The sequence below is a fragment of the Xenopus laevis genome, chromosome 7S (genome assembly GCF_017654675.1).
Source record: "Xenopus laevis strain J_2021 chromosome 7S, Xenopus_laevis_v10.1, whole genome shotgun sequence".
NCBI classification, from domain to species: Eukaryota; Metazoa; Chordata; class Amphibia; order Anura; family Pipidae; genus Xenopus; species Xenopus laevis.
The window spans coordinates 52903995-52931886 of record NC_054384.1 but is presented as its reverse complement, the minus strand read 5'-3'; the positions used below and the strand labels follow the sequence as shown (position 1 = coordinate 52931886).

At 39.1% G+C, this 27892-nt stretch overlaps 1 protein-coding gene across 1 annotated transcript; it reads right to left on the bottom strand.

Annotated features, from left to right (window-relative positions):
* Positions 1-5663: 5663 nt before the first annotated feature.
* On the bottom strand, positions 5664-19533 carry tardbp.S (TAR DNA binding protein S homeolog). Its single transcript, XM_018227617.2, has 6 exons — positions 19352-19533; positions 16710-16959; positions 13206-13369; positions 9962-10102; positions 9010-9177; positions 5664-7272 (listed from the first exon to the last, which is right to left on the bottom strand). Exons 1-6 carry the CDS (start codon positions 19352-19354, stop codon positions 6757-6759), a joined length of 1242 nt encoding a protein of 413 aa, XP_018083106.1. The 5' UTR covers positions 19355-19533; the 3' UTR covers positions 5664-6756.
* Positions 19534-27892: the final 8359 nt, after the last annotated feature.

Below are 27892 nucleotides of genomic sequence, written 5' to 3'. Positions count from 1 at the left end.
CAAGCAGAGAATGGCACACACAAGCAGAACTAGGCAAGCAGAGAATGGCACACCCAAGCAGCACTGGGCAAGCAGAGAATGGCACACACAAGCAGCACTGAGTAAGCAGAGAACGGCACACACACAAACAGCACTGGGAAAGCAGATAATGGCACACACAAGCAGCACTGGGCAAGCAGAGAATGGCACACACAAGCAGCACTGGGCAAGCAGATAATGGCACACACAAGCAGCACTGAGTAAGCAGAGAATAGCACACACAAGCAGCACTGCGCAAGCAGAGAATGGCACACACAAGCAGCACTGGGCAAGCAGAGAATGGCACACACAGGGAGGGAAGGCAGAACAGAGCAGGAGACATTCTAATATGTACTACATACAGTGACAGTGCTGGTTCCCCATTAGCATTTTGAATAAGGTGTGAACAGGTGAACAATGTGGGCAGTTTCAGTCTGGGTCTCAGGTGTGAACAGTACAGGCTTTAGGGCTGTGAACAATAGAGGTGTCACAAGTGTGAACAATACAGGGGGCTCACGGGTATGAACAATACAGGGGATTAGTCTGAATTTGAGGTTTAAACAATACAGGGGCCGGTTAATCTCTGTAGTGATACCTATTAAATCTTACATATGGTAAGCAGACACAGCATGTGGGGGGCCACAGAAGGGGTGGTTGCCAGTTGGACAGCCCTGTATTAGGACATGCATAGACCTAACCTGTTTTGTGCCTGTGTGGGCACTTACTCATAGGCAGGGCTGGAACTAGGAATAGGCAGAAGAGGCGCAAAGGTAGAGGGGTGCCAGGCACGTACCTCTTTTGACTGGTGTCCAGCATGTGCTGTGTGGCATAGCGTGCGCTCTTCCGTGCATGTGCACTTGCACGTCCTCAGTACCTGCGCTGTTCCGTGCATGTGCATTCACATGTCCTTGGGGCTCTGCATATTAAAAAATGATTAGCAACCCTTGGACTGGGGGGTTGTTCTGGTGAGAAACCATTTCATTAGTTTTACTATTTTCTCATCTAATTTTTTCAGTTTCTTCATTTCTGGACTATTTATTTATTTTTGGACAGAGCCACACACCAGTATTCATGTGTTTATTTGAAAATATTAGGTACTCTTGCACTGTACTGGTAAAACTGGAGTGTTTGCTTCAGAAACTCTACTACAGTTTATATAAACAAGCTGCTGTGTAGCCATGGGGACAGCCATTCAAGCACAGGATACACATCAGATAACGGATACATTCTTAAGAAACCCATTGTATACTACAGAGCTTATCTGTTACAGTATCTGTGCGTCCTGTGCCTTTTCGCCATTTCTCACAGGAAACACTGACCTTTGCCGTCAGCCAGCCACAGTAAATCCAGCAAAAGTGTGCAGAAGCGACGTGAATACACAAGAGATATAGATGAAGAAATTAAGTATGTGAAGGACATGCAGAGGGGCTGTACTGCACAAGATCTGAGGTCCTATGACATATTAAAGTGAATCAATCAGACTCTGTGTTATGCACATGTTTAAAGGAACAGTTCAGTGTAAAAATAAAAACTGGGTAAATAGGCTGTGCAAAATAAAAAATGTTTTTAACATAGTAAGTTAGCCAAAAATGTAATGTATAAAGGCTGGAGTGACTGGATGTCTACCATAATAGCCAGGGCACTACTTCCTACTTTACAGCTAACTCGAGTTAGTCAGAGACTTTAAGGGGGGGGGGGTGCACACGGGACATAACTGTTCAGTGAGTTTGCCATTGATCCTTAGAATGCAGCTCAGATTCAAAAGCAAACAGTTATGGCTAATGTGCCCCCCCTCCCTTAAGTCTGGTAACCGATCAGTGGAAACCAAGAGAGCTGCAAAGCAGGAAGTAGTGTTCTGGATATTAGGTTAGACATCCAGTCACTCCAGCCTTTATACATTACATTTTTGGCTAACTAACTATATTAGAAACATTTTTTATTTTGCACAGCCTATCTACCCGGTTTTTATTTTTACACTGAACAATTCCTTTAATGGGACACTCAAAACCACCCCAGTCAGATTTTTTGTTGGTGGGGTTGTAGCTGGCTTGGGACTAACTACATTGTTTGCGCTACTACTCCTGAATTCGAAAGATGCTTTTAAAAACTTGACCGTACGATATTTATTAAGAGCAAAAAATGAGAACATTTTTAATCTAAAACGTGAGCATCTAAAAGGTGCCAAGTTCATGTACTGTAAAAGTCAAACTGAGCCGAGTGTTTTTTTTAATGTAAACTTTTTCTGAATTTTTTGACCCAATGAAAACTTCAAGGTACTGAAGTTATTTTTCGCAATTTTACTCAACCAAATTTTTTATATTTTAATAAACAAACAGGCATTCAACTTTTTACATTATTTAGAGTTTATTTGAACTAGAAAAAACACTAACATTACACAAATTTGAATTGTGATAAATAGGCTTTCCATTGTCCTGGAGGTCACTTCACTTCTACTGAAAAATCAACCCATTTACTGTGTTTTATGTGGGATTAAGCCACAAATAAAGATGTATTTCACAATACCATTCATTTTTGGAAAGTACACATTTGGATGATTCCAAATTGAGTAACATATCTTTCTACTTAAAACTAACCATGGAGAGGGTGGTTGTTAATGGTACATTACAGGTTCTTAGTGGCGTCCCGCTTGGTATAGGGTCCACTTTTATTTAACTTGTTCATAAAACACTTAGGGGAGGGTATTGTAAGGAATGTTTGCAGATGACACAAAACTATCCAGCCCAATTAATTCCATCCAGGAAGCGGAATCCTTGCAACAGGATCTTGACAAAATGGCAATCTGGGCAAATGGGTTTCAATGTTGATAAATGTAAAGTTGCGCACCTGGGATGTAAATATATCCAAGCCACTTATACCCATAATGGAAGAAGGACCTTGGAGCAGGGCCGGAACTGGGGGTAGGCAGTAGAGGCACGTGCCTAGAGCACAAAGCTTGGGGGGCACCAGGCACATACCTTCCGTGTCACTTACCCCTTGTCCAGTAGTGTTACGTGATTGTTGGTGCCAAGCAAGCGCAGCTATTGCGCACCAATCTGCTCATGCTCGCTATCGAATGGCCATGCTCGCTCATTTGGGCATACGTGCGTACACATTTGCGTGTGCGCACGCACTCCCCACAGGTCCATGTGAGGTAGGCACAGAGGGGGTAATGCAGGCTGGGTTGCCTGGGGCGCCCGGCCAGCATGGCCCAGAACTGCCTTGGAGTCCTTGTAGATATACACTTGGCTGTAGCAAGCAACGCCAGTCAGCAGCAACAAGGTCTTGAGCTGTATTAAAAGGGGAATTGATTCCCGGCAGGAAGCGGTTATTCATCCACTGTATAGAGCACTGGTAAGGCCCATCTAGGATATGCCGTACAGTTTTGGTCTCTAGTGCTCAAACAGGACATTACTGAATTAGAGAGGGTACAGAGAAGGGCAATTAAGCTGGTAAAAGGTATGGAAAATCTTAGCTATGAGGAAAGACTGGCCAAATTGGGGTTGTTCGCCCATTCGGATTAGAAGAAAGGAGGTTCCCTCGCAAGGGTTTTTTTTTTTTACAGTGAGAGCTGTGAAGATGAGGGATTCTCTCCCCGAATCAGACTTACAGGCTGATACATTAGATAGCTTTAAGAAGGGGTTGGTTAGCTTTTTAGCAAGTGAGGGAATACAGGGTTATGGACGATAGTTCATAGTACAAATTGATCCAGGGACTGGTCTGATTGCCATTTTGGAGTCAGGAAGGAATTTTTTCCCCCTGAGGCAAATTGGAGAGGCTTCAGATGGGGGTTTTTTTTGCCTTCCTCTGGATCAACTAGCAGTTAGGCAGGTTAAAATAGAGCTAAAAGGTTAAACTTGATGGACGTGTACTTTCTTTTTCCAACCTAACTTATGTTACTAAGCTTTCCTAAATTCTTGGTTTAATAAAATATCTAGAAATCACCTCAAAACACTTTTCAGCATTTTATCTCCATCATAGCATTAGGATTCAAGATAAAGAAGTTTATGCAAAGTATGCTAGACATAGTAAGTTTGGTACCTTTTAAGTCTATATACAGTTTTTTCAGAATAATAGCACTTCATCATCACTAACTTGATCAGTCACTGTTTTTGGTAGAAATTTTATTTCTACATGGCAAATAATTTACTAGTAGGTATAGTAGAGTAAAAGAAAACCAAGACGTAACAGTCATGACATACATGCTGCTGATTCTGTGTAATAGAATCATGAATTGAGGCATGCTCAAAATAATAATAGCTTGATCCAAATAATAGCAGTGTGGGGTTCTATTAGTGAGGTCATTCATTCTGTGAAAAAACAGTGTCAATAAGGGACCTTATTTAGCAAGGAAGTCAGCAGATGTACAGGTATGGGACCTGTTATCCAGAATGCTCGTGACCTGGGGTTTTACGGATAACGGATCTTTCCGTAATTTGGGTCTTAGTGCCTTAAGTCTACTAGAAATTCATTTAAACATTAAATAACCCCAAATAGGCTGGTTTTGCTTCCAATAAGTATTAATTATATCTTAGTTGGGATCAAATACAAGCTACGGTTTTATTATTACAGAGTAAAAGGAAATCATTTTTAAAAATTTGGATTTGGATAAAATGGAGTCTATGAGACCATTCCATAATTCTGAGCTTTCCGGATAAGAGATCCTATACCTGTACATGCTTGTTATAATGCTTTTCTCTCTGAGTAAAATGGGTCGTTCCAGACAGTGTTCAAAAGAACAGTGTACTTTGATTAAAAAGTTGGAAAGGGAAAAACATATAAAGTGCAGAAAATGATCTGCTTTACAATTGCAACCAAAACCTGAAATACAGGTCATGAATTGAAGACATGAAATCTTGGTCTTTAAAAATTACTGGTCAGTAACTTTTTGACAATGTCAATGTAGATCTGAAATGTTTGGATTACGTGCCAAGTGTAACAAAAGTATTTTAATCTAAAGAAACATTTGTGAAGTCCTGTCTAAAACATGCACGCAGTGATTTCCAGTGCAGAGGGAACATGGTGTGACGTTTGGATTTTAATTCAGTGGAATGTTGGAGTACTACCTTTTTCAATATATTCTGCAATTTTACAGCAGTGGATTGTCTGCAGACTTTGCACCCATGCACATTGATTGTTTTGTCGTGAGTGCTGTGTTGAACACACTTTTTGCCTATTGTTTTAAAGGGTGTTATGTTACCACTGAGTCCAATACACAGAGGGGTTATCTGTGCATGGTGAGGTATTTAAAACAGAGAGAAATCAGTAGGTGATACTCAGTGAGGGCCACATATACTTACAACTACCACAATATTTGTTAAAGGAACACTAACAAATAAAGGAAAGACAATATAATGAAGTGTTGACCTGCACTGGCGTGTGCTTCATAAGAACAACTATAGTTTATATAAACAAGTAATTCACCTTAATTTGGATGTAAATGCCCTCAAGTTGAAGCTGGCAGACTGCATGTTCAGCCCACGATACAACTCCATATAATTATGTACCCAGCTATTTTATTCTGGAATTTAGGCTTGTAATTTTAACTGGTGGGGGGGGGGATAACATAGGTCACAATTACCAGAGTAGCATTACAGCAGTTTGTAAGTAAGTGAAAGAAAAACTTGAAATAACCAGGAAAAAAAAAATCTTATTTAAAGTTTTTTATTTAATAACCTACAATGACAAGTCTTGTAAAAAGCATCCAAACAGAACACAACTGCAAACAGCATTCTTGTGGTTACTTACAAACCAAGACATCCCCTACACTCTTGAGAAGCAAATTTCAAGCCACTCTGACAGAGCGTTCGCACCACCCACCCCCATCATATGCAGTTCCAACACATGGACTCATTTCATTAACAAAAAAAATGCACACTTCATACGGCATTCACAACAGTAGACATTATAAGAAGGGCAGGCTGAAAATAAATGTACAAACTGTTTCAGACAAATAGATTTAGCCTCAGTCTTTCAAATAAGCTAAAGTCCTTTGAATGCAAGAAACATTCGTACGTTACTTGCTCCCATTGCTCTCTGCACACGCTCATCATTGCCACTGGATTGAGAGACACATTGACAACTTAGTATTCCAAAATGCACCACCGGTCTCTGCATACGCTCTTGTTCTCGCTCATACCAAAGACTCTCATTCTTTGGAAACACCAATCCCACAGTTCAAACAGCCTTCTGGTTCCACCTCACAGACGTGCGTTCAAAATCGCTGGTACGATTTCCATGTAACAAACTGGATAAAAATGGATCACCCACCGTCTTAAGACTCATCATGCAGCACGAGATCTTCAGGCTAGGAAAAAGCGTGTAGGCAAAAGTGCTCCAGAGCAGGAAATAAACTGCATTCGATTGCAGGTTCCAGAAAGACACGGTGAGGAGCAGAGATCAGTTGAAGCAGTGAACACAATTTAGGTACGAAGACTGTCCTAAACAAAAATGTATGATTCCATTTACATTAATATACAGACTGAGGCAAGGAGGGGGGAAAAAAATGCTGGAATTACTACAAATTGATGACCAGTGGTCTACAACATGCATGTTCAGTCAGAAAGCAGTTTTGAGAACAGAGATTGTTAACCTGCATAACAAACTTAGAAAACAGCTCCTTGGGTTTACTACTGAACATACACAAGAGCCTTTTGGAAATATTCTGCAAATGCATTTTGCAATATACTTACCATAAAAATTAGGAATTACCCACCAGAAACCCAGTGTCTTCTAATAAGACTACATGCCCCATCCTGAAGATTTTGATTCCATGCTCGAACTGAAACCACCATTAAATCCACTGCCAGATGCAGCATTAGGGGACCCCCAGCCAATAGCACCAGAGTTGGATCCATAAGAATTATTTGATCCAAAACTTTGTGGCTGGTCCCTTTGTTGATTTCCTTGACCCTGATTACTACCCTGGGGGCCAGATTGATTCTGTTGACTAGCCAGCATACCCATCATACCCCAGCTGCTTTGCAAAGCTGCTTGGGCAGCTGCCATCATTGCGGGATTTATGCTAAACGCCCCAAAATTCATTCCTCCTCCACCACTCATATTACCACTTTGGTTGTTACCAAGTGCACCACCACTTGGCCGGTTGCTGGGGTAACCCTGGTTCCCAAAACTTGGTCCAGGAAATCTACCCCCTCTCTCTAATTGCCTATTATTATTGTGCTTGGGTTCTGCAGTAGAAACATGAATGCTGACTCCTTTAATGATCAAGTCTTCACCACAGAGAGATTGTGCAACCTAAAAGAAAAAGATTTTAATGAGTACCCAGTACAAAAACCATAAGAACTTCCAGACATGTATTTAACATAAGCTGCAAGTGTGAATGGGGAAGGGCATGCACACAAAGCCAAGCAGGACATGGAAGTCTGATTTTCAGGAACAGCAAGAGTAGCTGCAGAAGTAGATATCCTGGAAAGGCTTCACTTTAAATGGCACAGTGTCTTGACAACTGTACCAAACTGTGGGGGTGAACTATTGGGTCCCATTTGCTTCTTAACAACTTAACTTTAAGAGCCAGCAAATTATCATAAAATACAACTCAAGTTAGATCTGAGTTTGTAGGGCGAATGATGTAGGAGACTGCCCAATAACAGCCAAATATCTGAGTTTAGGTCTGTAAAGATAAAAGGACAAGTCTAGAAAAAGGACAACAAATTTAGTTCAAAATATAATTGTACTGTGGCCAATTAGTCAATTTAAGAATAGTAGTAATAGTTAATCTTTGAACTGAGAGCTGGTTTAAAATATACATCCAAGGTGGCAATATAGGGGGCCAACTATTACAGTACTTCTGCTCCAAGCTGGACATACATGCATGCATGGTTCGAAAGAATGTTCAAAATTGGCCAAATTGCCTGACCATATTTGGGCATGTATTGCCAGCTTAAACCAGTAGCCAAACACACACATTTTTGTGCAAACAGTAGGGCAATGGCACAGGGGACGTCATCACCCACAAAAAATCTTGTCTATCGCAGGTGACAATGTCCCTCGTTTCCTTACGATCGGCTAAAACCCAAATCCTAGGTAGGTGTAGGGGTGTGTGAAATGTGGTGTGGAAGGAAGACAGCCATATATCCCCAGCAACAGCAATTCAATGGGAAGGAAACCAGGGATGATTAGTTGCCCACAGCAGTCAAGATTTACGGGGACAGCACAACATCCATTGTGCTGTTGACCAGAATTAGCACCAGAAATGGACTACACTTTTTAGATAACCTATGCAACCCAATGAGCATCCAGCTTTAGTTTATAGCCAAGATAAACAGATGTGACATGTTACAGTTAATTCAGCAGGAATGGCTATACTTATTTACAAGCAATTAGCTTGCAATCAGGGCAACTCAGCAGAGATGTCTCTAAAATGACAACCTCAGCTTACAGCACACAGCAAAGAGCCAAAAATTGTCACTAATGTCCAGTACATAGGTGTACTATAAGCACTGCACGTCCAGCTGACAGTAATGAGAATAGATTAATTGTGCGACTTCATAAAGGGCTCTAGAAACAATAATTGCCAAGATAGCCAGTAATGACACCTTAATGGTCAGTTACTCAAATGGCAGATCAGGTGCTGGGAAGCTATCTTTATGTGGCTGACCATTGTATAAACACACTGAAAGCATAGCACAGATGTATTTACCACTATTTTTGATTATAATCTGCTTGACTGGACCCAAACACAGCAAGGAGCTAGCCAGAATTATTTAAAATCTTACAAGCAGTGGTTGGGAAAGCTCATTTGCTGCACTAGATACTCTGGAAAGCATAGCTTGAAAGATAAGTAGTGCAATATATGGGTCAACACTTAATTTCAATTAGAAGTTCTTCAAATATAGTTTAATGTGTTTATCTGCAAACCTTGTTATGGGCTAGGTGCCATAGCCAAAGGCTGAACCTCAAAAGGAAGTGCTTCTGCCAAGATCAAGTGTGGATTTTTGCTGCAAGCAATTAAGTAGCATTTTAGTTCCTCACCTGGTCATCAGCAAATGTAACAAATGCAAATGCTCTGAAAGGCTTTGGAATAAAGACATCCACAACTTCTCCATACTGGCTGAAGAACTGACGAAGCTCCTCAGCACTCATATCTTCTGTGCAACGCCCAACAAAGACCTTCCTGCTGCGCATAGGTTCATCTGGACTCTTAAGGAAAATTTTAATCAGTTTTAAAAGTTGTGTTTTCTTGTACTATTACGGTTAAGTATCCTTTTCTGGGCCCAGAGGTAAACCTTATATTTGACTTGACCTGCCGTACACATACACAAATAAATGCCTATTCTGAGCCTACATTATGAAGCCCCATGGTAAATTCTGTAACAAATATAGACTCCAGGTTGTGACAAACAGGCTCTAAGTGTCAGAAACAGATTTTATATTTTGTGGCTATGGCACTGTATTGTCGATCGTCCAATGGAAAACTGTTTGTGCGCCAACAAACAATATTGGTTTTATAAGGAGTCAGTGGGCTGGGCTAGTGCATGGACTGCAGAGTTCCATTTATGAAAATATACCTCCTAGTATCCAAATCCATAGCTTCAAGTAGCCAGAGCTTTTATGCCGAGAAACCCACGATTAAAGCTTGTTGCTTTTTGTTTTAGGGAGGGGATTCATTTAAAACACACACGAGCATTTTCAAGTGAACGAAAATACAGGGGGTTGAGGTCAGGTTGTTCCCATTAGTCAATGGAAGAGAGTGATAACTGCTATGCAGACTAAAGTAGGCAAGCAGGCAAGAATAATTTAAAATACCACAGCAAAGAGTCTGAAAACCATCTCATGTATATGTGTTAGTTTGCACTAATTTATAATTAGTCTGTTAATATCCAACAAGCTATAAACACATGAAAGATTAAAAGTACAGTTTGTCAGGTAGAAAAACACATTTTCTACAGTATTAAAAAAAGTGAACACAGTTTAGTAACATTACCTTAGAATTTGGTAGTTTGCAGTCACACCACCGCCCATCAATCATATGACGCTGAGACATCACTTTTACTTGCGTCTCATACTCTGTAAATCTAACAAATCCAAATCCTTTAGAATGGCCAGTCTTAGCATCTTTCTTTACCTGTAAAGAAAATTGATACAGGTTATGCTAAAAAGTCAGCTCTGATACTGGCATTAGAAAACTGTGTGACAAAAGGCCTAAGGACAGTTCAATAGATTGCTAGTTATCTATTAAACGAGATGTGCCAGAAAATGGAATCTTAATATAAGCATTATCTCCCTGAAATAAGAAACTCTCTAATGTAGTTAAAAATTATGTACGCTTTATTAAACAAACCAGTTACTCTTCACTCTCACCCTGTCAGTAACCTGTGTCTCTTCATGCAGCAGGTGAAGTCAGATTTTGATCAACAGCTAGGTCTAATACATCCTTTGGGGAGGGGGTTGAACTCTCTGGACGTGTTAAAGCTCTTTCAAAATAACCAACTGATGTTAATTTGGTTTCTCTGCATGCAGGGTGTGTGCCATTCAGTTATTTTGTTAGCTTTTGTTTGTACTGGAGTTGATTACTTGAGTTAGCTGTAAAACATATACAAGTAAAGGGATTCCCCCTAAAAACACATTAGACCTTCCTGTCAAAAATCTGACCCACAACTTCTGCATGGAAAGAATGAAGAGCAACAGGTTGCTGAGAGAGGAAAATGAAGAGAAGCTTGATTTTAGAAACAGTACAGAATTTGATTACATTTAGAAATTGTCTTATTTAAGTGAGCTGAAACATATTATATTTTTAATTTTAGCGATAGCTGAAACTTTGCACACATCATCTCTACTTGTTTTTAAGCAATAAGAATGTAGCATTATAAGCAAGAGGAAAACACGGACAAAAATCGTAAGATGTACGATCGTTCGATTCCCACTAACTTCATGATAATTTGGTTGGATTTCGCCAAAGAAAAATCTTTGCATCTATGGGGACCTAGAGTTTAAAGGTGAATGTTCATGTCCCTGGTGTTAGAGTCTGACAGCTCAGTAATTCAGACTCTAAACGGTTACAATTTTGCAACATTTAGTGGATACATTTTTTAACAGCATCTCCGGAGTATTAACAACTATTGAATCAATTGTAACAGTTGCCTGTAATGAAACCCTTCTGCGCAGCAGGGAAAAAGATAAGAAATGTATCAATATAGAACAGTTGGGGGTCTGCGATCCCCTGCCACAGCTGCTTTAGAAGGTGTAAAGCAGGGGTCAGCAACCTTTACTATCAAAAGAGCTGCAAAACATAACACAGCTTATAAACTTTTAAAAGTTTTAACCTTTTTTTAAATTTTAACTGTTACAACAACAAAATACAACAAACAGAAGTAAAATGTGTATGTGTAGGCCTACTTTGAAATTAATTAAACACTGAATAGCCCTATTAAATGCTAGTGTTTACATCTGATTGTGCCTTCTGTTTCTGAAGCTCCATGCTGATCTTCCCTCTCTTATCTTGAGAGTGTGACCGCTGTAAGAACCATGATGAATCATCTTGCCTGTCACTCCTGGGACGTCTATACAGCCCTCGCACCTGCTGGCGGCTTCCCGAGTGTGCGACCGCGGTAAGCTAACCCTTAGCTTACTGCTGAAGTACACTCAAGAAGCCGCCAGCATGTGCAATGACTGTATAGTTGATGTAACAGGCAAAGCCGCAAGAACGAGCCGCAGCAAGCAGGATGAAGAGCCGCGGGTTGCCTACCCCTGGTGTAAAGTGTCATTTTTCACCATTAGAAAAACTATACAAATAGAAACTAGAAAGTAATTGAAAAAAAAGTCTTATTTCTGGTGATCTATCTGAAAACAACTACCGGTAATTGTTTGAAGGTGAACAAGGCCTTTAATGGTCTAAATTGTGTTAAAGTTGGATTGGGACCATTTTCAGTGCTACAGTTTCAGTGGTTTCCCATTTACCAGAATTTTCCCCAGAGGTTTTATACAGGTACGGGACCGGTTATCCAGAATTCTTGGGACCTGGTGTTTTCCAGATAATGGATATTTTCGTAATTTGGATCTTCATACCTTAAGTCTACTAGAAAATCTTGTAAAACATTTAAAAACTCAAATAGGCTGGTTCTGCTTCCAATAAGGATTATTTAAATCTTAGTTTAGCTAGAGTACAATGTACCGTTTTATTATTACATAGAATAAGGAAATTATGTTTAAAAACTTAGATTATTTGGATGAAATGGAGTCTATGGGAGAGACGTTTTTCCGTAATTCTGAGCTTTCTGCATAGCAGGTTTCCGTATAACTGATCCCATTGCCTTCTCAGGCAACATGATGCACAACATGCCGAAATTGCTACCTGTACCATATGCCTTAAAAAAACATCTGTGTAAAAATAAAACAATAGGAAATAGGCTGTGCAAAAAGACCTTTTTCAATATAGTTAGCCAAAAATGTATTCTAGAAATAAGTGAATGTCTAGCCCAATAGCCAGAACAAAACTTTCACCTTTACCTCTCGTTAACCTCTTAGTTAGTTGGACTTGAAAGGAGGGCACATGGGACACTACCATTATGTTAGTTTGATCCACAGGTCAGATTCAAAAGCAAACAAACAGAACAGTTATGTCCCATTTGCCGAGAACTATTGCGAAAATTAAAATGTAATAAAAGCTTCCTCACACTGAGGTAAGAAATTACAATTAAAAATTCTGCTTTATGTTTCGGTTCACTATTCCTCTCACAGCATCTGATTCTCTTCAATCTTTCTTCATACAGCAGTTGGATGTCATATGAATGATCCATTATATCTTATGGGGGGGCTCCCTTTCCTAGCAGATGTATTAGTGCTCACTCAAATAACTGATTCCAGTACAAACAAAATCTAACAAAATAACTGCCTTTTGCACAAATTCTGCATGTAGAGAGACAGGATTTATGGTGATTTTTAATAGAGTAAGCTTGAATATATGTTCAAGGCAAAAGGAGCTCCCCTATAAGATATATTGGATCATTCATCTGACACCCAACTCCTGAATAAAGATAGAATAAAGAGAAACAGATGCTGAGAGGAATAGTGAACATGAACTTGATTTCAGAAACGGTACAGAATTTTTAATTGATTGTATTTAGAGATAGTTTCTTATTTCAGTATGCTGAAGCCAATATTAAATTCATTTTCGAGATAGTCCCCCTTTAAAATTATTCCCTCTAAAACCAAAAAGTATGTTTATGTACCTGCACCATGATCACTTCACCAAATGTGCTGAAATAGTCTTTTAAGTCTTGTTCAGTGGTTTTCCACGGAAGCCCCAATACAATTAGATCTGATGTTTTTGTCACTGCGCGTTTTATTTTGACTGCAGATGAAGCATCAGTTTCATCCATCTTCCTTTTGTTATCTAGGGAAAAAGCAACAACTACATGAACATGAAAGTACAGGTATGGGATCAGTTATCTGGAAACCTGTTAACTAGAAAGCTACAAATTACAAAAGGCCATCTCCCATAGACTCCAAAAAAATTTCTCTGTAATAAAACAGTAACTTGTACTTGATCAAAACTAAGATATAATTAATCCTTATTGGAAGCAAAATCAGGTTTATATAATGTTTACATGGTTTTCTAGTAGACTTAGGGTATGAAGAACCAAATTACGGAAAGACCGGTTATCTGGAAAACTCCAGGTCCCGAGCATTCTGAATAACAGGTCCCATACCTGTACATGAATTTACTTACAGAATTAGTTTACTTCTGTTTTAACTTATATTTTGAAGAAGTTACCGAATACAATATGCCATTTGGACAACACATATGTTAAAAAGGGATACAATACCCAGTAAGCAAATAAGAGGAATAAAAATAGTGTTAGTAGCCACAATTTTGGAACTCCTAAGCCTCTAAAGATATTATTCAGTTTGCAGTCAGGGTTGCAAAAGTGAGGAGTTAAATTTTGCCATGAAGTTTTAGTGATTAAATTTCCTTGATGGAGAGGATAAACTACTATATCGCAGGAAGTGTCACAGCTGATATTTTCTGCATCTTATGAGACAAATGTTTATATCATTTGTCAGCTACACCATGTATTCTAGGCAGGCAAAGCACAGCAGGAAAATATACATTCACCATAACTGATGCCACAAAGCAATTAAATTATAAAGAGCCTATAAATGTAATGGTATAAGGTCACGTGAAGAACAGAGGCTCCAGAATAAGTAATTCTCTGAACAAACACACTGATGGACATTTTTAGAGCAAAGCTGTCCAGTTTACAGATGTTACCCGCCAAAGAATTTTAACAGAATAGAGTGCCTTTAAATTGAAAACCAAACAATATGCAATAAACCTTCATACACACTGTTCATCATTCTCAAATAAAGCTGCTTCAGCTGTGGTATTGTGCATAAGTAAAATTGCACTGCTTAAAGAGATACGGAAAGCAGAAATTAAACTCTTTTTACATCTCATTATATTGCCTTTGAAAGTTACTTATAACTTTGCCACAACGTATTTGCAGGATGCTTTTACATTACCTGTCTGATGCCCCATGTTCCTGTATTAGGGGGCTGCCATATTTGTGCAGCAGGAGTCCGCATTAGAATCTCTGACAGGCAGAGATGGGACAGTCAGGTTGGCAAAACAGTCAGGAATAGAAACTTCAACTAACAATAACTTACAAAAACAAACATCTCCACAAAAAAAACGATCAACATGAGCTATAAATAACTTTTAAAGGGGATGTTCACCTTTTGAGTTAATTTTTAGTATTATAGAGAGTATCATTTAGAGCAGTGATCCCTAACCAGTAGCTCGTGAGCAACATGTTGCTCTCCAACCCCTTGGATGTTGTTGTGGCCTCAAAGCAGGTGCTTATTTTTGAATTCCAGGCTTGGAAGAAAGTTTTAGTTGTATAAAAACAAGGTGCACTGCCAAACAGAGCCTCAAGGTAGGTTTGCAATCCACATAGGGGCTACCAAATGGCCAATCACAGCCCTTATTTGGCAGCCCAGGAACATGCTAGTGTTGCTCCCAACTGCTTTTACTTCTGAATGTTGCTCACGGGTTGGGTTGTAAAGGTTGGGGATCCCTGATTTAGAGAGATATTTTGAGACAATTTGCAATTAGTTTTCATTATTTAAGGTTTTTGAGTTTAGCTTTTTATTCAGCAACTCTTCAATTTGCATTTTAAGCAGCCTGGTAGCTAGGGTCCAAATTACCCTAGCAACCATGAATTGATTTGAACAAGACTGGATTATGAATAGGATAGGACCGGAATAGAAAGAGGAGTAATAAAAATTAGCAATAATAAGACATTTGTAGCCTTACAGAGCATTTGCCTTTTAGAAGGGGTCAGCGACGCCCATTTGAAAGCTGCAAAGAGTCAGAAGAAAAAAGCAATTCAAAAACTATAAAAAAATAAGGAAAACCAATTTAAAAGTTGCTTATAATTGGCCATTCTAGAACATACTAGAAGTTACCAAAAAGGTGAACAACCCCTTTAATGTACTTTATTTTAAAAAGTAGTTTTTTAGTGTCAGTATTACTTTAAGTAAAAAGCCAACATTTTATACCACAATGGGTTTAACTATTTTTATATTGTTTAGATAACGGATAGCTAAAGGGAGTTTTAAGGCTGCTTCCACAGTTTTTAATGTGTAAGAGAATTCTGGGGTATCTATGACGTGTGTAAATATTTTTTCAAAATGTAATGGATATTTACATAATGAAGTTATGTGTACTGTGTACATTTTGTGCAACTTTTAAATATGGGATTCTTTACATATGTGCTTCTTGCACAAGATGCTCAACTGATATACATTAACATACGAGCCACGATGTTGTGACATTCTGAGGACCAGTTTCTAAAAGCAGACCTTGCAGGCAAAAGGGTATATTTACACAGCTCTATAAAATAAAGCACAAACTTTAATTACAATAAGATAAGGTTTTTCAATAGCCTTCACATTATCAACAAAACTGTCTTCTGAAACATCACGAGACAGAATAGTCTCATAACAAGGAATTATGAATGAAGACTACAGGCTGTAAATTAAGGTCACCATTTTTTGCAAGTAAATGAAGTGGTTAAAGGGATCCTGTCATCGGAAAACATTTTTCTCAAATGCATCAGTTAATAGTGCTACTCCAGCAGAATTCTGGAAATCCATTTCTCAAAAGCGCAAACAGATTTTTTTTATATTAAATGTTGAAATTTGACATGGGGCTAGACATGGTCAATTTCCCAGCTGCCCCTGGTCATGTGACTTGTGCCTGGACTTAAGGAGAGAAATGCTTTCTGGCAGGCTGCTGTTTTTCCTTCTCAATGTAAATGAGAATGTGTCTCAGTGGGACATGGGTTTTTACTGTCGAGTGCTGTTCTTAGATCTACCAGGCAGCTGTTATCTTGTGTTAGGGAGCGGTTATCTGGTTACCTTCCCATTGTTCTTTTGATTGGCTGCTGGGGGGGGGAGGGGTGATATCACTCCAACTTGCAGTACAGCAGTAAAGAGTGGTTGAAGTTTATCAGAGCACAAGTCACATCACTTGGGGCAGCTGGGAAATTGACAATGTCTAGCCCCATGTCAGATTTCAAAATTTAATATAAAAAAATCTGTTTGCTCTTTTGAGAAATGGATTTCAGTGCATAATTCTGCTGGAGCAGCACTATTAACTGATTCATTTTGAAAAAAATGTTTTTCCCCATGACAATATCCCTTTAAAATGTGCATTTAGTCGTGCTCACCTTTTGGATAATTGACTACATAAACAAGGTTTCCCCAGCCATTTTCAGGAGCATGGAGAATCCCTTCAACTAATCGAACACCACGCATGCACTGATTCACTGGGTTTCTGTATCTCAGGCCACATGCACCAGGAAACTGGGCAGTTACTGTAGACAACAGAACTGTTCCATCATCTTCAGACGGTATCTCCATTGGCTCTTCATTCTCATCCTCTGCAACTCTTATGTATTCCATCTCCATTTCTGCAAACTAGAGAAATGTTTAGTTAGAAGGGATCTTCAGAAGCATAACTGACCTGTTCTCAGGTGAGCCAACAGTCACATACAAGCACAAGCAGGGGCCCAGTTTTGATAAAGCTTAAAGATATTCATAAGAACTATGCAACGATATATACGTAACATACAAAGCAAAATAAAACAATGACCTTTAAATTGAAGAGGGGGATGGTGTTAGCACAGCTTTTCCAAATGGTATGCGTCCAATTCCAATTTGCTCTGTGCTGCAACTGCTGCAAATGATCCAAGTATAGGAGAAGGAAGAGGAACTCCAGCAGTATTACTGCAAACAACTTTTTATTCCAGGCAGTGGTAAACACATGTTTCAGGTTCAATACCATTTATCAAGTGAATCATTGACTTGATAACGGGTATTGAACCCGAAACATGTTGTGTTTACCACTGCCTGGAATAAAAAGTTGTGTGCAGTAATACTGCTGGAGTTCATCTTTCTCCTATACTTAAAACAATGACCTTTTCAAGAGCAGATCTCTAGAACTCTCCATGTATATCCACCTTAAGTCTTGTCAATTTAGATCACTGGTCTGCACATTAAGGACTTGCATAAAACTTGTTTTTCAACTTAATTTCTTATGGGAGCAAGTATTTTCCGTTAACCTTTTGCTTCTAAAGAAAGCCTGCCCAGTATTGTAGGTGGGCCCAAGGCAAAATGCTTTTGTATGCACACAAAGTTACCATGCACTTAGAAAACTAGTGAAGGCATTGCGTGTGCATGGCTTAAAGGAGAAGGAAAGCTCCAAAACAGTTTATTGGCAACAATTTAGCCACAATAGTGCAAGCTAGAATGCTATATTTATTCTGCAGAATGCTTTACCATACCTGAGTAAATACCTCTAGACACGGTTTGTTTTTGATATAAGGTGCCATATAAGCTTGGTGTGACATCACTTCCTGTCTGAGTCTCTCCCTGCTCACTTACAGCTCTGAGCTCAGATTACAGCAGGGATGGGAGGGGGAGAGGAGCAAATTGAGCAGGCTCAAGCCCTGCCCTGGAGGTTTAAGATGAAAACAGGAAGTCTGATACAGAAGCCCATGTGTACACAATAAAAGGAAAGAGATGCTATGTTTCTTTTGACAGAGGACTCAGAGCAGCATTACTTTGAGGGTTTACTGGTGTATTTTATATAGACCTTTCTGATAAAGCTTACTTACTTTTAGCCCTTCCTTCTCCTTTAAAGGGCTGCAGACATTTTCTCCCCAGGGCAAAATGCTTTTATTTTTGATAGTCTCCTCTTAAAGTTGTCATACACTGCCAGATCCATGTGGGCCCATGTTGGCCACCCTCATAATTTTTATTGGCCTGTGTATAGGCAGCTTTAGTGTTACTTTAATGCGCATACACATTTTTCAATTTTATTTGCATTGACTCTTTATGGTGTACCCAAGACAAACAAATATAGTGGTGCGGTCCTAAAAGGTTCCCTGGGGACAAACTAGCCACATTGTAATATTACAACATTTTTCCTAATGAAAGAAAACATAATTCTAAGCAGTTTTGCAATAAATGATTTGCATATGGAAAGCTAAAGGCAGTGTTTGCTGGTCCCTTTCTATTCCCTTCTGTGATGGCTCAGACTATTGAAACTACATAAAACAAGGCAGCAGATTGACAGATTTGTCTTTGCTGTGGAATGCAAACTTTTGCACATTGTTTAAAAAGTTATAACTGTGAGTTAAGCAAGTGCCGCTATCAATACCTATTGTATTAACAAATAACTTGAAAATGCACTGGAGATTTCTAAGAAATGCATATTGGAAAGTTGCTTATTTTTGGGTTGATCTGTACTTTAAAGGGGTGGTTCACTTTTTCAATTGGCCTTCATTTTCCTTTATAGGTTTTTGAATTATTTTTCTGTAAAAGTAAACGTTAACTCAAAGGTGAACAACCCCCTTTAATCCAGCCAACGACAATGTAGCCAATTGGGAAAGCCTAACATTTGAAATCAGTGTCCTTCAGTGTCTTCAATAGAAGCACATAAGGCCAACAACTGGAGTAGACACTAGGTTTACCCAATAAATAAGGAGCAATGAAAGCTTTAGTGAATAAATGTCTACTTTTGCAAGTAAGAATTAGAAAGGAATACTTCGTAAAAAATTAAAAAATAAAAAGTTTAGGAAAAGGCCTAAATACCCATTTAGTCAAAGCGTCGTAGTAACATTTTCAATATACATCAAGTCATATTTAGAAGCTTTCGTTCCCTATATTTCTTTTTTTTATAGAAAGTCAGCCCATGGGAAATATAGACACACCGGCAACTAGGTTTACAAGCACACATTCTACAGAACCAAGTGGGTTGGAGACACGATCCCTTTCTGGTTTGTAGACATCCCACACAAGTCCTTACCATCAAGTGAGGATTATTCTGCAAGTATCCAGAGCAGAGCACACTGACCAACCAGCCGTTGCAGAACAAACATAAAACACACTGGATTGTGACGGAAACAAAGAAGCACGTGGCCTCGCAGTCAGACTTGCTCCTTCACTGCGGACCATTAGTGTACAATACAAAGGAACCAAGTAGCGAACGTACGCTCACATACGCCATTTTCAACTTTAGGCCCAAAACACACGAACTATGCATTGCTCCTAGATTCAAAATAAACGTACCTGTTTTTGTGGTCAAATAACCAGGCTGGCCCTAATAAACGAGTCAAATAAATGTGATGTGTAAATCACTAGCGTCAACAAAGTATACGAGTGTACACGCATCCAACTCACATACGTTATCTACCCCCTTTCACAAAATGGCGATTTCGCCACTCTCCAACGATAGGTTCAGTCCGCCTCGTTTTAAGAAGGGGTAAACCATTTGTCTAGTATCATCTTTATTACCCGAGAAGCGCACACAATCCTAAACCAATATCTATTTTACCAAAGCTTAATCCAGCGCACAATGACAACGGTAAAATTGCTTAAAATGAGAAGTAATCGTGTATTGGTTTTATTCTCCACTCGCGATGTCACGAATGGTACAATCTGTTTCGGCCGGTTAGTATGCGCATGCGCAAACTATTCGGAGTCGTGCAGCGACACGGAAGGGTCTGGATTTCTAGGACTTGTTAGTGGAAGAAAGAAATACAGAAAAAAATTAAACGAATATAACTTTATGAGAAACACAGAACAGAAACATAATTTATCATATGTAGAAAAATTCCAAATGCTTTGGAAATTATGCAAATGCTAAATATGTAGTTTAATGGATAATACTGACTTGAAGAGGAACTATTGCAAACATTTATATAGGCGTTATCCCATGATGTAAATAAAAAAGTTCATAATATAATCATAAAAAATCCTGTACCATTCCTGCACTATTCCACCGCAGGAGTCAGCCATATTTTTGTTGACAGGACTAATGTTGTAGCCTAGCATCCTCCTTTAGGGGGGGTAGGCTGCTTTATGGAGACTAGGAAAAAAAAAGAATCTCCTGTCTGCCACAGAAATTTCTGTCAAATCCAGCAGAGGAGAGTAATTGGTCTCTGGGCTATTGGCACATGCTAGCAGGTCTGGACTGAGAATAAAAATAAGCCCTGCCATTTCAGGTACACAGAGGCCCAAACAGCACACAAAGAGGCCCAAACAGTCCCCCACCAGCCTACTAAGTTGTTACTTTCTAAAGCACCTCCGAGCAATCTGTGGGTTCTGGAATTTGCCAGAACCCACAGATTGCCAGTCCGGGCTTGCATGCTAGTGTGGAAACTCTCCTGCACATTCTGATTAAGAAAGGTAGGCTTTTGGGTCCAGAGCCTAGTGTGGCATGGATCTAAAATATAGCCCTGCTAATACTGCTAATAATGTATAAGGATTAGTGCGAGAGTTGGTTTTTTTGAAAGAGTTAGCTCTAATATTTCTAATATTTTCCCACTAATGTATTAACTCCTGAGTGATGAGACAGATTTCTGAGGGAAGGATAGTGAAGATAAACTTGATTATTTGAGACACTTTTCATTAGATTAAGCTTAGAGTACATTTTTGCAATTGTTCCTCTATAAAGATTTGGTATGATTGCACTGTGAACACATGTAGTCAGGCAGTAGCTTGCAGAAAATCGCCTGTCCCACCATCATATGTTTTACCCATAATAATGTATTTCCTGCAGATGGCCAGGTATTTTTGGATGCATTGTTTCCCCTGAAGAAGTGATTTTTTGTGGGTGGCAAATCACCCCATTCTGTTCTCCTTGCAAATGTTAAATCTTTTTTCTTCTCCATTCTTCCAAATAGCAAAGCCTTGCTAACAACATTTTTTTTTTTGTTGCAATATTTGAAAAATCCCCTCTAAGCTTGAAATTTACAGTATCTTATCTCTCACATATCAGACCAGAGGTCATCTGAACAGTTTGATGCCCAATGACGTGATCAGGTTTAGAAAACCTATGTGGTCTGTGTTTGCACAATTTTCAGTGCAACTCCACAGGTAATCATATTATCACAAGGTTTATCATTTGTAGCTTCTGCCACAGTGCATAATTTAATACAAGCGGTTAACTACAAATTCTCATACCAATTAAAACTGAAGCAACATTTTAAGGGTAAAGAAGAAGAATCTTTACAAATAGGGACAGGACAGGAAATTTCAAACGTTGGTATGAGACCCAGTATATACTTATGTAGGGGCTAGATTGATGACCAGTTTTTTTTTATAAGGTATGGACAGAGGTGGATCGATTGACTTTTTTGATTGATTGAACCAAATGTATCTACATCTAGCATTAATCTGCACTAATTGTGATTGTATAATTTTTTTGTATATGATGGTTTATAAAAAATTGGAGGAGAAAGGTCACAGGGAGGACAGAAATGCTGACTAGCAACACCGAGTTTCTTAGTGAAATATTCAAAAGTGTATTGAAAATACATGTAAAGCCTTTTATTTGTTTATAAAGCCTGATATTTGTTCTTGAACCTTGCCTGTCCATGACTTTGCCATTCTGTTGCCTGTTACTGACCATTCTTTGGATCCTGATTTTGTACCACATTACTGTTTGGTGTTGACCTCAGCCTATGACCTTGGCTATGCTTCTGCTCTCTGCCTGTTCCATGTCTACGCTGCCTGCTCCCCTGTCCCTTTGTTACGTTTGGCTCCCTAGCCTGCCCAGAATTCTCTCCTTGGTCCTCTCACATCAAGCACTGGCGGCATTTGAGTAGTGGAGGGCTCCTCCCGAAGCCAAAGGCGTTGCTACAGGCAGAAGAGTAAGCCGTAACCGGGATCTTGGAGTTAGTTCTGGATTTGGAATACCCTTTGTTACACAGCCACAAGTGTATTTATGGGCCTGCAAAATTCCCTGCAGTCAATTGCATGGAAAACCCCATTCATGAAAGGTTCTTCTTCAACATGCTCCCCTTGCACTTCTTGCCTTGCCTTTTGGTGCAGAGGAACTCTGGAAATACCGCTACCAGGCAGAATCTGCAGGTTTCCACAACACCCTGTGTCAATAGGCAGAGCACATATTTGTCAAAAGAATTGGGCACACACGGGTAAAACCTTCTGTGCAATTCAATTATGTATGATCTTAGTCAAAGTGTGAGCACAATTGCATTAATTTTGATGCACAAGCCACAATTGCATCAGGCGCAACCACGCCTGGAAACTGCAACAATGATGGAATTGGCTATTGTGTCAAATATTGCTCTTTGCACATTGCAGGTGTGGTGGAAAATTACCCATTCTGAATGCTGAAGCTACTATATATATATATCTGTAATAGGTTTAATGACAGACAAAAGACACCCCTGGCATTTCCCACTGGTAAACATGAACCATTCTTATAGTAATCCATCATCAACATAGAAGTCAGATTCCAGAATAGATTTATGATGCCACAAAGAATTTCATCCTTTGGGCCTTTCTACATTACCTTTTTAGGAAAGAGATGGTTTAATCTGTCAAAGGCCCTTTCTGCATTTACCAAAAGAAGTAGCGTCAGTTTAGTTGCCCATGGTTAACCCTTTAAGTGCCAGCAGAATTTCACATTTTGGTTACGCGAAATGCCAGCCGTTTTTAAGCATTTTGTGCTCTCTCACTTTAGGGGCATTTTCTGAGGGGAAACCTATAGTTTACCTAGGAAAACTATACATTGTTTTTTTCGGTAGAAACTGAGCTTTCTAAATCTGCCTGAGTTTTCATGTATTTCCACCTGTGCAAAAATTTATAGTGCTAAATACCAAAAAAAAATGAAAAATTACCATTTTTCATCGTATATCAATTTATACCAGAAAAATATTTCATTTTACGGATGAAAATCCAACTGATTTGGAAAGCCTTATGTCTCTCGAACGTGCCAATACCAGATATGTATAGTTTTAGGGAGATTTAGGACTTCTGTACAGCAAAAACTCCCGGCAGTATATTACTGAATTTTGAAAGCACTAAGGCAGAAAACGGCATGCTTTAGATTCCAAGGCAAAAAATCCTGAAACCATAGGTTTACCCCAGAAAACCATACATTTTTGAAAAGTACACATTCTGACGATTACAAAATGGGTAACTATGTCTCTCTACTCCCAACTACCAAACAGAAAAGCTTGTCTGAACATAGCGGTTTTTCAAAATAAAATTCAAAATTTTGAAAAATCATTTCAAAGGTTTTATTTTGCTGCTCCGCATATCCCAAACTATATTACGTACCAAGAAAAAGCACCTGAAATATGATTGCCAGGGGTCTACTGAACAGTTTGATCCCATTATGCATAGGTTTACCAAAGTATCTGGCATTTAGAGACACCAATATGACGTTAGCACATCCAAATTGTTCAGGACTTTAATTCAGCTACTGAGAAATCAACACATTGACTGCATTTTTGTGGGGTAAAAACACAGAAATATATGTTTACCCCCCAAACCCATATATTTTTGGAAAGTACACATTCTACAGAATCTAAAATGGGTACCCATGCCTTTCTGCTCCAAACTACTGAGTCGCAAGGCTTTCCCAAAATTGTCGGTTTTGGTGAAATATCTGAAAATTGCCTCAAAGCTTCAACTTCCCAGCACCATATCACCCATGTATCATTACGTACTAAGAAAAAGCACCCTAAATATGATTGCCAGGGTTCCTCTGAACATTTTGGTGGCCATTGTTCATAAGTTTACCAAAGTATCTGGCATTTAGAGGCCCCAAAATGAAGTTAGCGCATACAAACAATCCCGTGGATAACTTCAGCTAATGAAAAATCAACACATTGACTGCATTTTTGTGGGGTAAAAACACAGAAATATATGTTTACCCCCCAAAACCCATATATTTTTGTAAAGTACACATTCTACCGAATCTAAAATGGGTACCCATGCCTTTCTGGTCCAAACTACTGAGTCGCAAGGCTTTCCCAAAATTGTCGGTTTTGGTGAAATATCTGAAAATTGCCTCAAACCTTCAACTTCCCAGCACCATATCACCCATGTATCATTATGTATCACAAAAAAGCACCCAAATTGTGATTGCCAGGGGTCCTCCAAACAGTTTGGTGCCCACTGTGCATAGGTTTACCAAAGTATCTGGCATTTAGAGGCCTCAAAATGAAGTTAGCGCATACAAATAGTCCTGTGGGTAACTTCATCTAATGAAAAATCAACACATTGACTGCATTTTTGTGGGGTAAAAACACAGAAATATATGTTTACCCCCCAAAACCCATATATTTTTGGAAAGTACACATTCTACAGAATCTAAAATGGGTACCCATGCCTTTCTGCTCCAAACTACTGAGTCGCAAGGCTTTCCCACAATTGTCGGTTTTGGTGAAATATCTGAAAATTGCCTCAAACCTTCAACTTCCCAGCACCATATCACCCATGTATCATTATGTATCACAAAAAAGCACCCAAATTGTGATTGCCAGGGGTCCTCCAAACAGTTTGGTGCCCACTGTGCATAGGTTTACCAAAGTATCTGGCATTTAGAGGCCTCAAAATGAAGTTAGCGCATACAAATAGTCCTGTGGGTAACTTCATCTAATGAAAAATCAACACATTGACTGCATTTTTGTGGGGTAAAAACACAGAAATATATGTTTACCCCCCAAAACCCATATATTTTTGGAAAGTACACATTCTACAGAATCTAAAATGGGTACCCATGCCTTTCTGCTCCAAACTACTGAGTCGCAAGGCTTTCCCACAATTGTCGGTTTTGGTGAAATATCTGAAAATTGCCTCAAAGCTTCCACTTCTCAGCACCATATCACCCATGTATCGTTATGCACCAAGAAAAAGCACCCTAAATATGATTGCCAGGGTTCCTCTGAACAGTTTGGTGGCCATTGTTCATAGGTTTACCAAAGTATCTGGCATTTAGAGGCCCCAAAATGAAGTTAGCACAAACAAACAGTCCAGTGGGTAACTTCAGCTAATGAAAAATCAACACATTGACTGCATTTTTGTGGGGTAAAAACACAGAAATATATGTTTACCCCCCAAAACCCATATATTTTTGGAAAGTGCACATTCTACCGGATCTAAAATGGGTACCCATGCCTTTCTGCTCCAAACTACTGAGTCGCAAGGCTTTCCCACAATTGTCGGTTTTGGTGAAATATCTGAAAATTGCCTCAAAGCTTCAACTTCTCAGCACCGTATCACCCATGTATCGTTACGCACCAAGAAAAAGCACCCTAAATATGATTGCCAGGGTTCCTCCAAACAGTTTGGTGGCCATTGTTCATAGGTTTACCAAAGTATCTGGCATTTAGAGGCCTCAAAATGAAGTTAGCGCAAACAAATAGTCCTGTGGGTAACTTCATCTAATGAAAAATCAACACATTGATTGCATTTTTGTGGGGTAAAAACACAGAAATATATGTTTACCCCCCAAACCCATATATTTTTGGAAAGTACACATTCTACAGAATCTAAAATGGGTACCCATGCCTTTCTGCTCCAAACTACTGAGTCGCAAGGCTTTCCCACAATTGTCGGTTTTGGTGAAATATCTAAAAATTGCCTCAAAGCTTCAACTTCTCAGCAACATATCACCCATGTATCGTTACGCACCAAAAAAAAACCACCCTAAATATGATTGCCAGGGGTCCTCCAAACAGTTTGGTGCCCACTGTGCATAGGTTTACCAAAGTATATGGCAGTTAGAGGCCCCAAAATGAAGTTAGCGCACACAAATTGTCCTGTGGGTAACTTCAGCTAATGAAAAATCAACACATTGACTGCATTTTTGTGGGGTAAAAACACAGAAATATATGTTTACCCCCCAAACCCATATATTTTTGGAAAGTACACATTATACAGAATCTAAAATGGGTACCCATGCCTTTCTGCCCCAAACTACTGAGTCGCAAGGCTTTGCCAAATTTGGCGGTTTTGGTAAAATATTCTGAAAATTGCCTCAAAGCTTCAACTTTCCAGCATCATATTGTCCATGTATCATTACCAGCATAAAGCATCCTAAATATAAACATAGGGGTCTACTAAACAGTTTGATGCCCAATGTGCATAGATATACCAAACTATGTGGCGCACAGAGACCCCCAAATGACAATATGTATAGACATTTTCACGGCTGACGCACTGGCTGCTGCAATATAACCACCCGGTGTGTGTATTATGCGACATTAGACCACCTAACAGTACAGAGACCCCAGAAAACCATATATTTTCAGAAAGTACACATTCTGACAAATCCAATATGGGTAAATAAGTGTTTCTACTGCAAACTGCCAAACTGCAAAGCAATGCTGAACATAACGGTTTTTATCAAATTTCTGAAAATCGTCACAAAGCTTGAATTTTACTCACATTCAAAGGTAACACACATGCACCCAGCATTGGTTGAATATTCCTGATTTGCACTGGTGCTCCGTCACAGGCAACCACAGGGTTAACTTCAATATATTGGGATAGCAAATCGCGGAAAACAGCAAAGAGCAGAATACCTGCTATTCAATCTTTATTGTGCATTTCACACAACATGTTTCGGGCAGCAAGTGCCCTTTCTCAAGTGTGTACAAACCAAGATGAAAAAGTGCTTTATAGTGCCATACAGGAAGTCCCACCCCTCCATCAAAAATCTTTTAAACCACAGTTAACCCTTACCACTGGGAGGTACAATAATCAATTACATATGAACACAGTTAGTGTATAATATAATATAAGGATAAAATAGATATAGGAAATTTAAAATACTTAAAAGTCCAGGATGTCATAAAAATATTTGTGTAACTGTGCAGGTTCACGATTCAATCCGTAGTGTCATAACTCCATAACCATTAAAATGAGGACGTCTGTAGTAATTTCCTCGTGAAATAGTTGAGACAAACTACACATAAATAGATATAAAAACAATAACCAAATTACTTGAAGGAACTGCTCATGATCATGGTCTTTTTAGAAAACCACCGTTGTTTTGTTATAAAAGGGGCAAATCATTGAGAGATATACTATGCCCTTCTGATGTTCATCAAAAGGATACTAAATTTGCTAAAACCTCAAAGAAAGGTACCTTCCCATGCCTTAGTTGCGTGTGCTGCTCTTCAGTTATAAAAAACAGTACGGTTAACCACCCAACTACAGACGTCCTCATTTTAATGGTTATGGAGTTATGACACTACGGATTGAATCGTGAACCTGCACAGTTACACAAATATTTTTATGACATCCTGGACTTTTAAGTATTTTAAATTTCCTATATCTATTTTATCCTTATATTATATTATACACTAACTGTGTTCATATGTAATTGATTATTGTACCTCCCAGTGGTAAGGGTTAACTGTGGTTTAAAAGGACAAAGCTTGAATTTTACCCCATTATATGCCCCACATTTCGTAACTTAGCATAAAACATACTAAATATGAACGCCAGGGGTCTACTAAACACTTTGATGCCCAATATGCATAGATATAACAAACTATGTGCCGCACAGAGACCCCCAAATGAC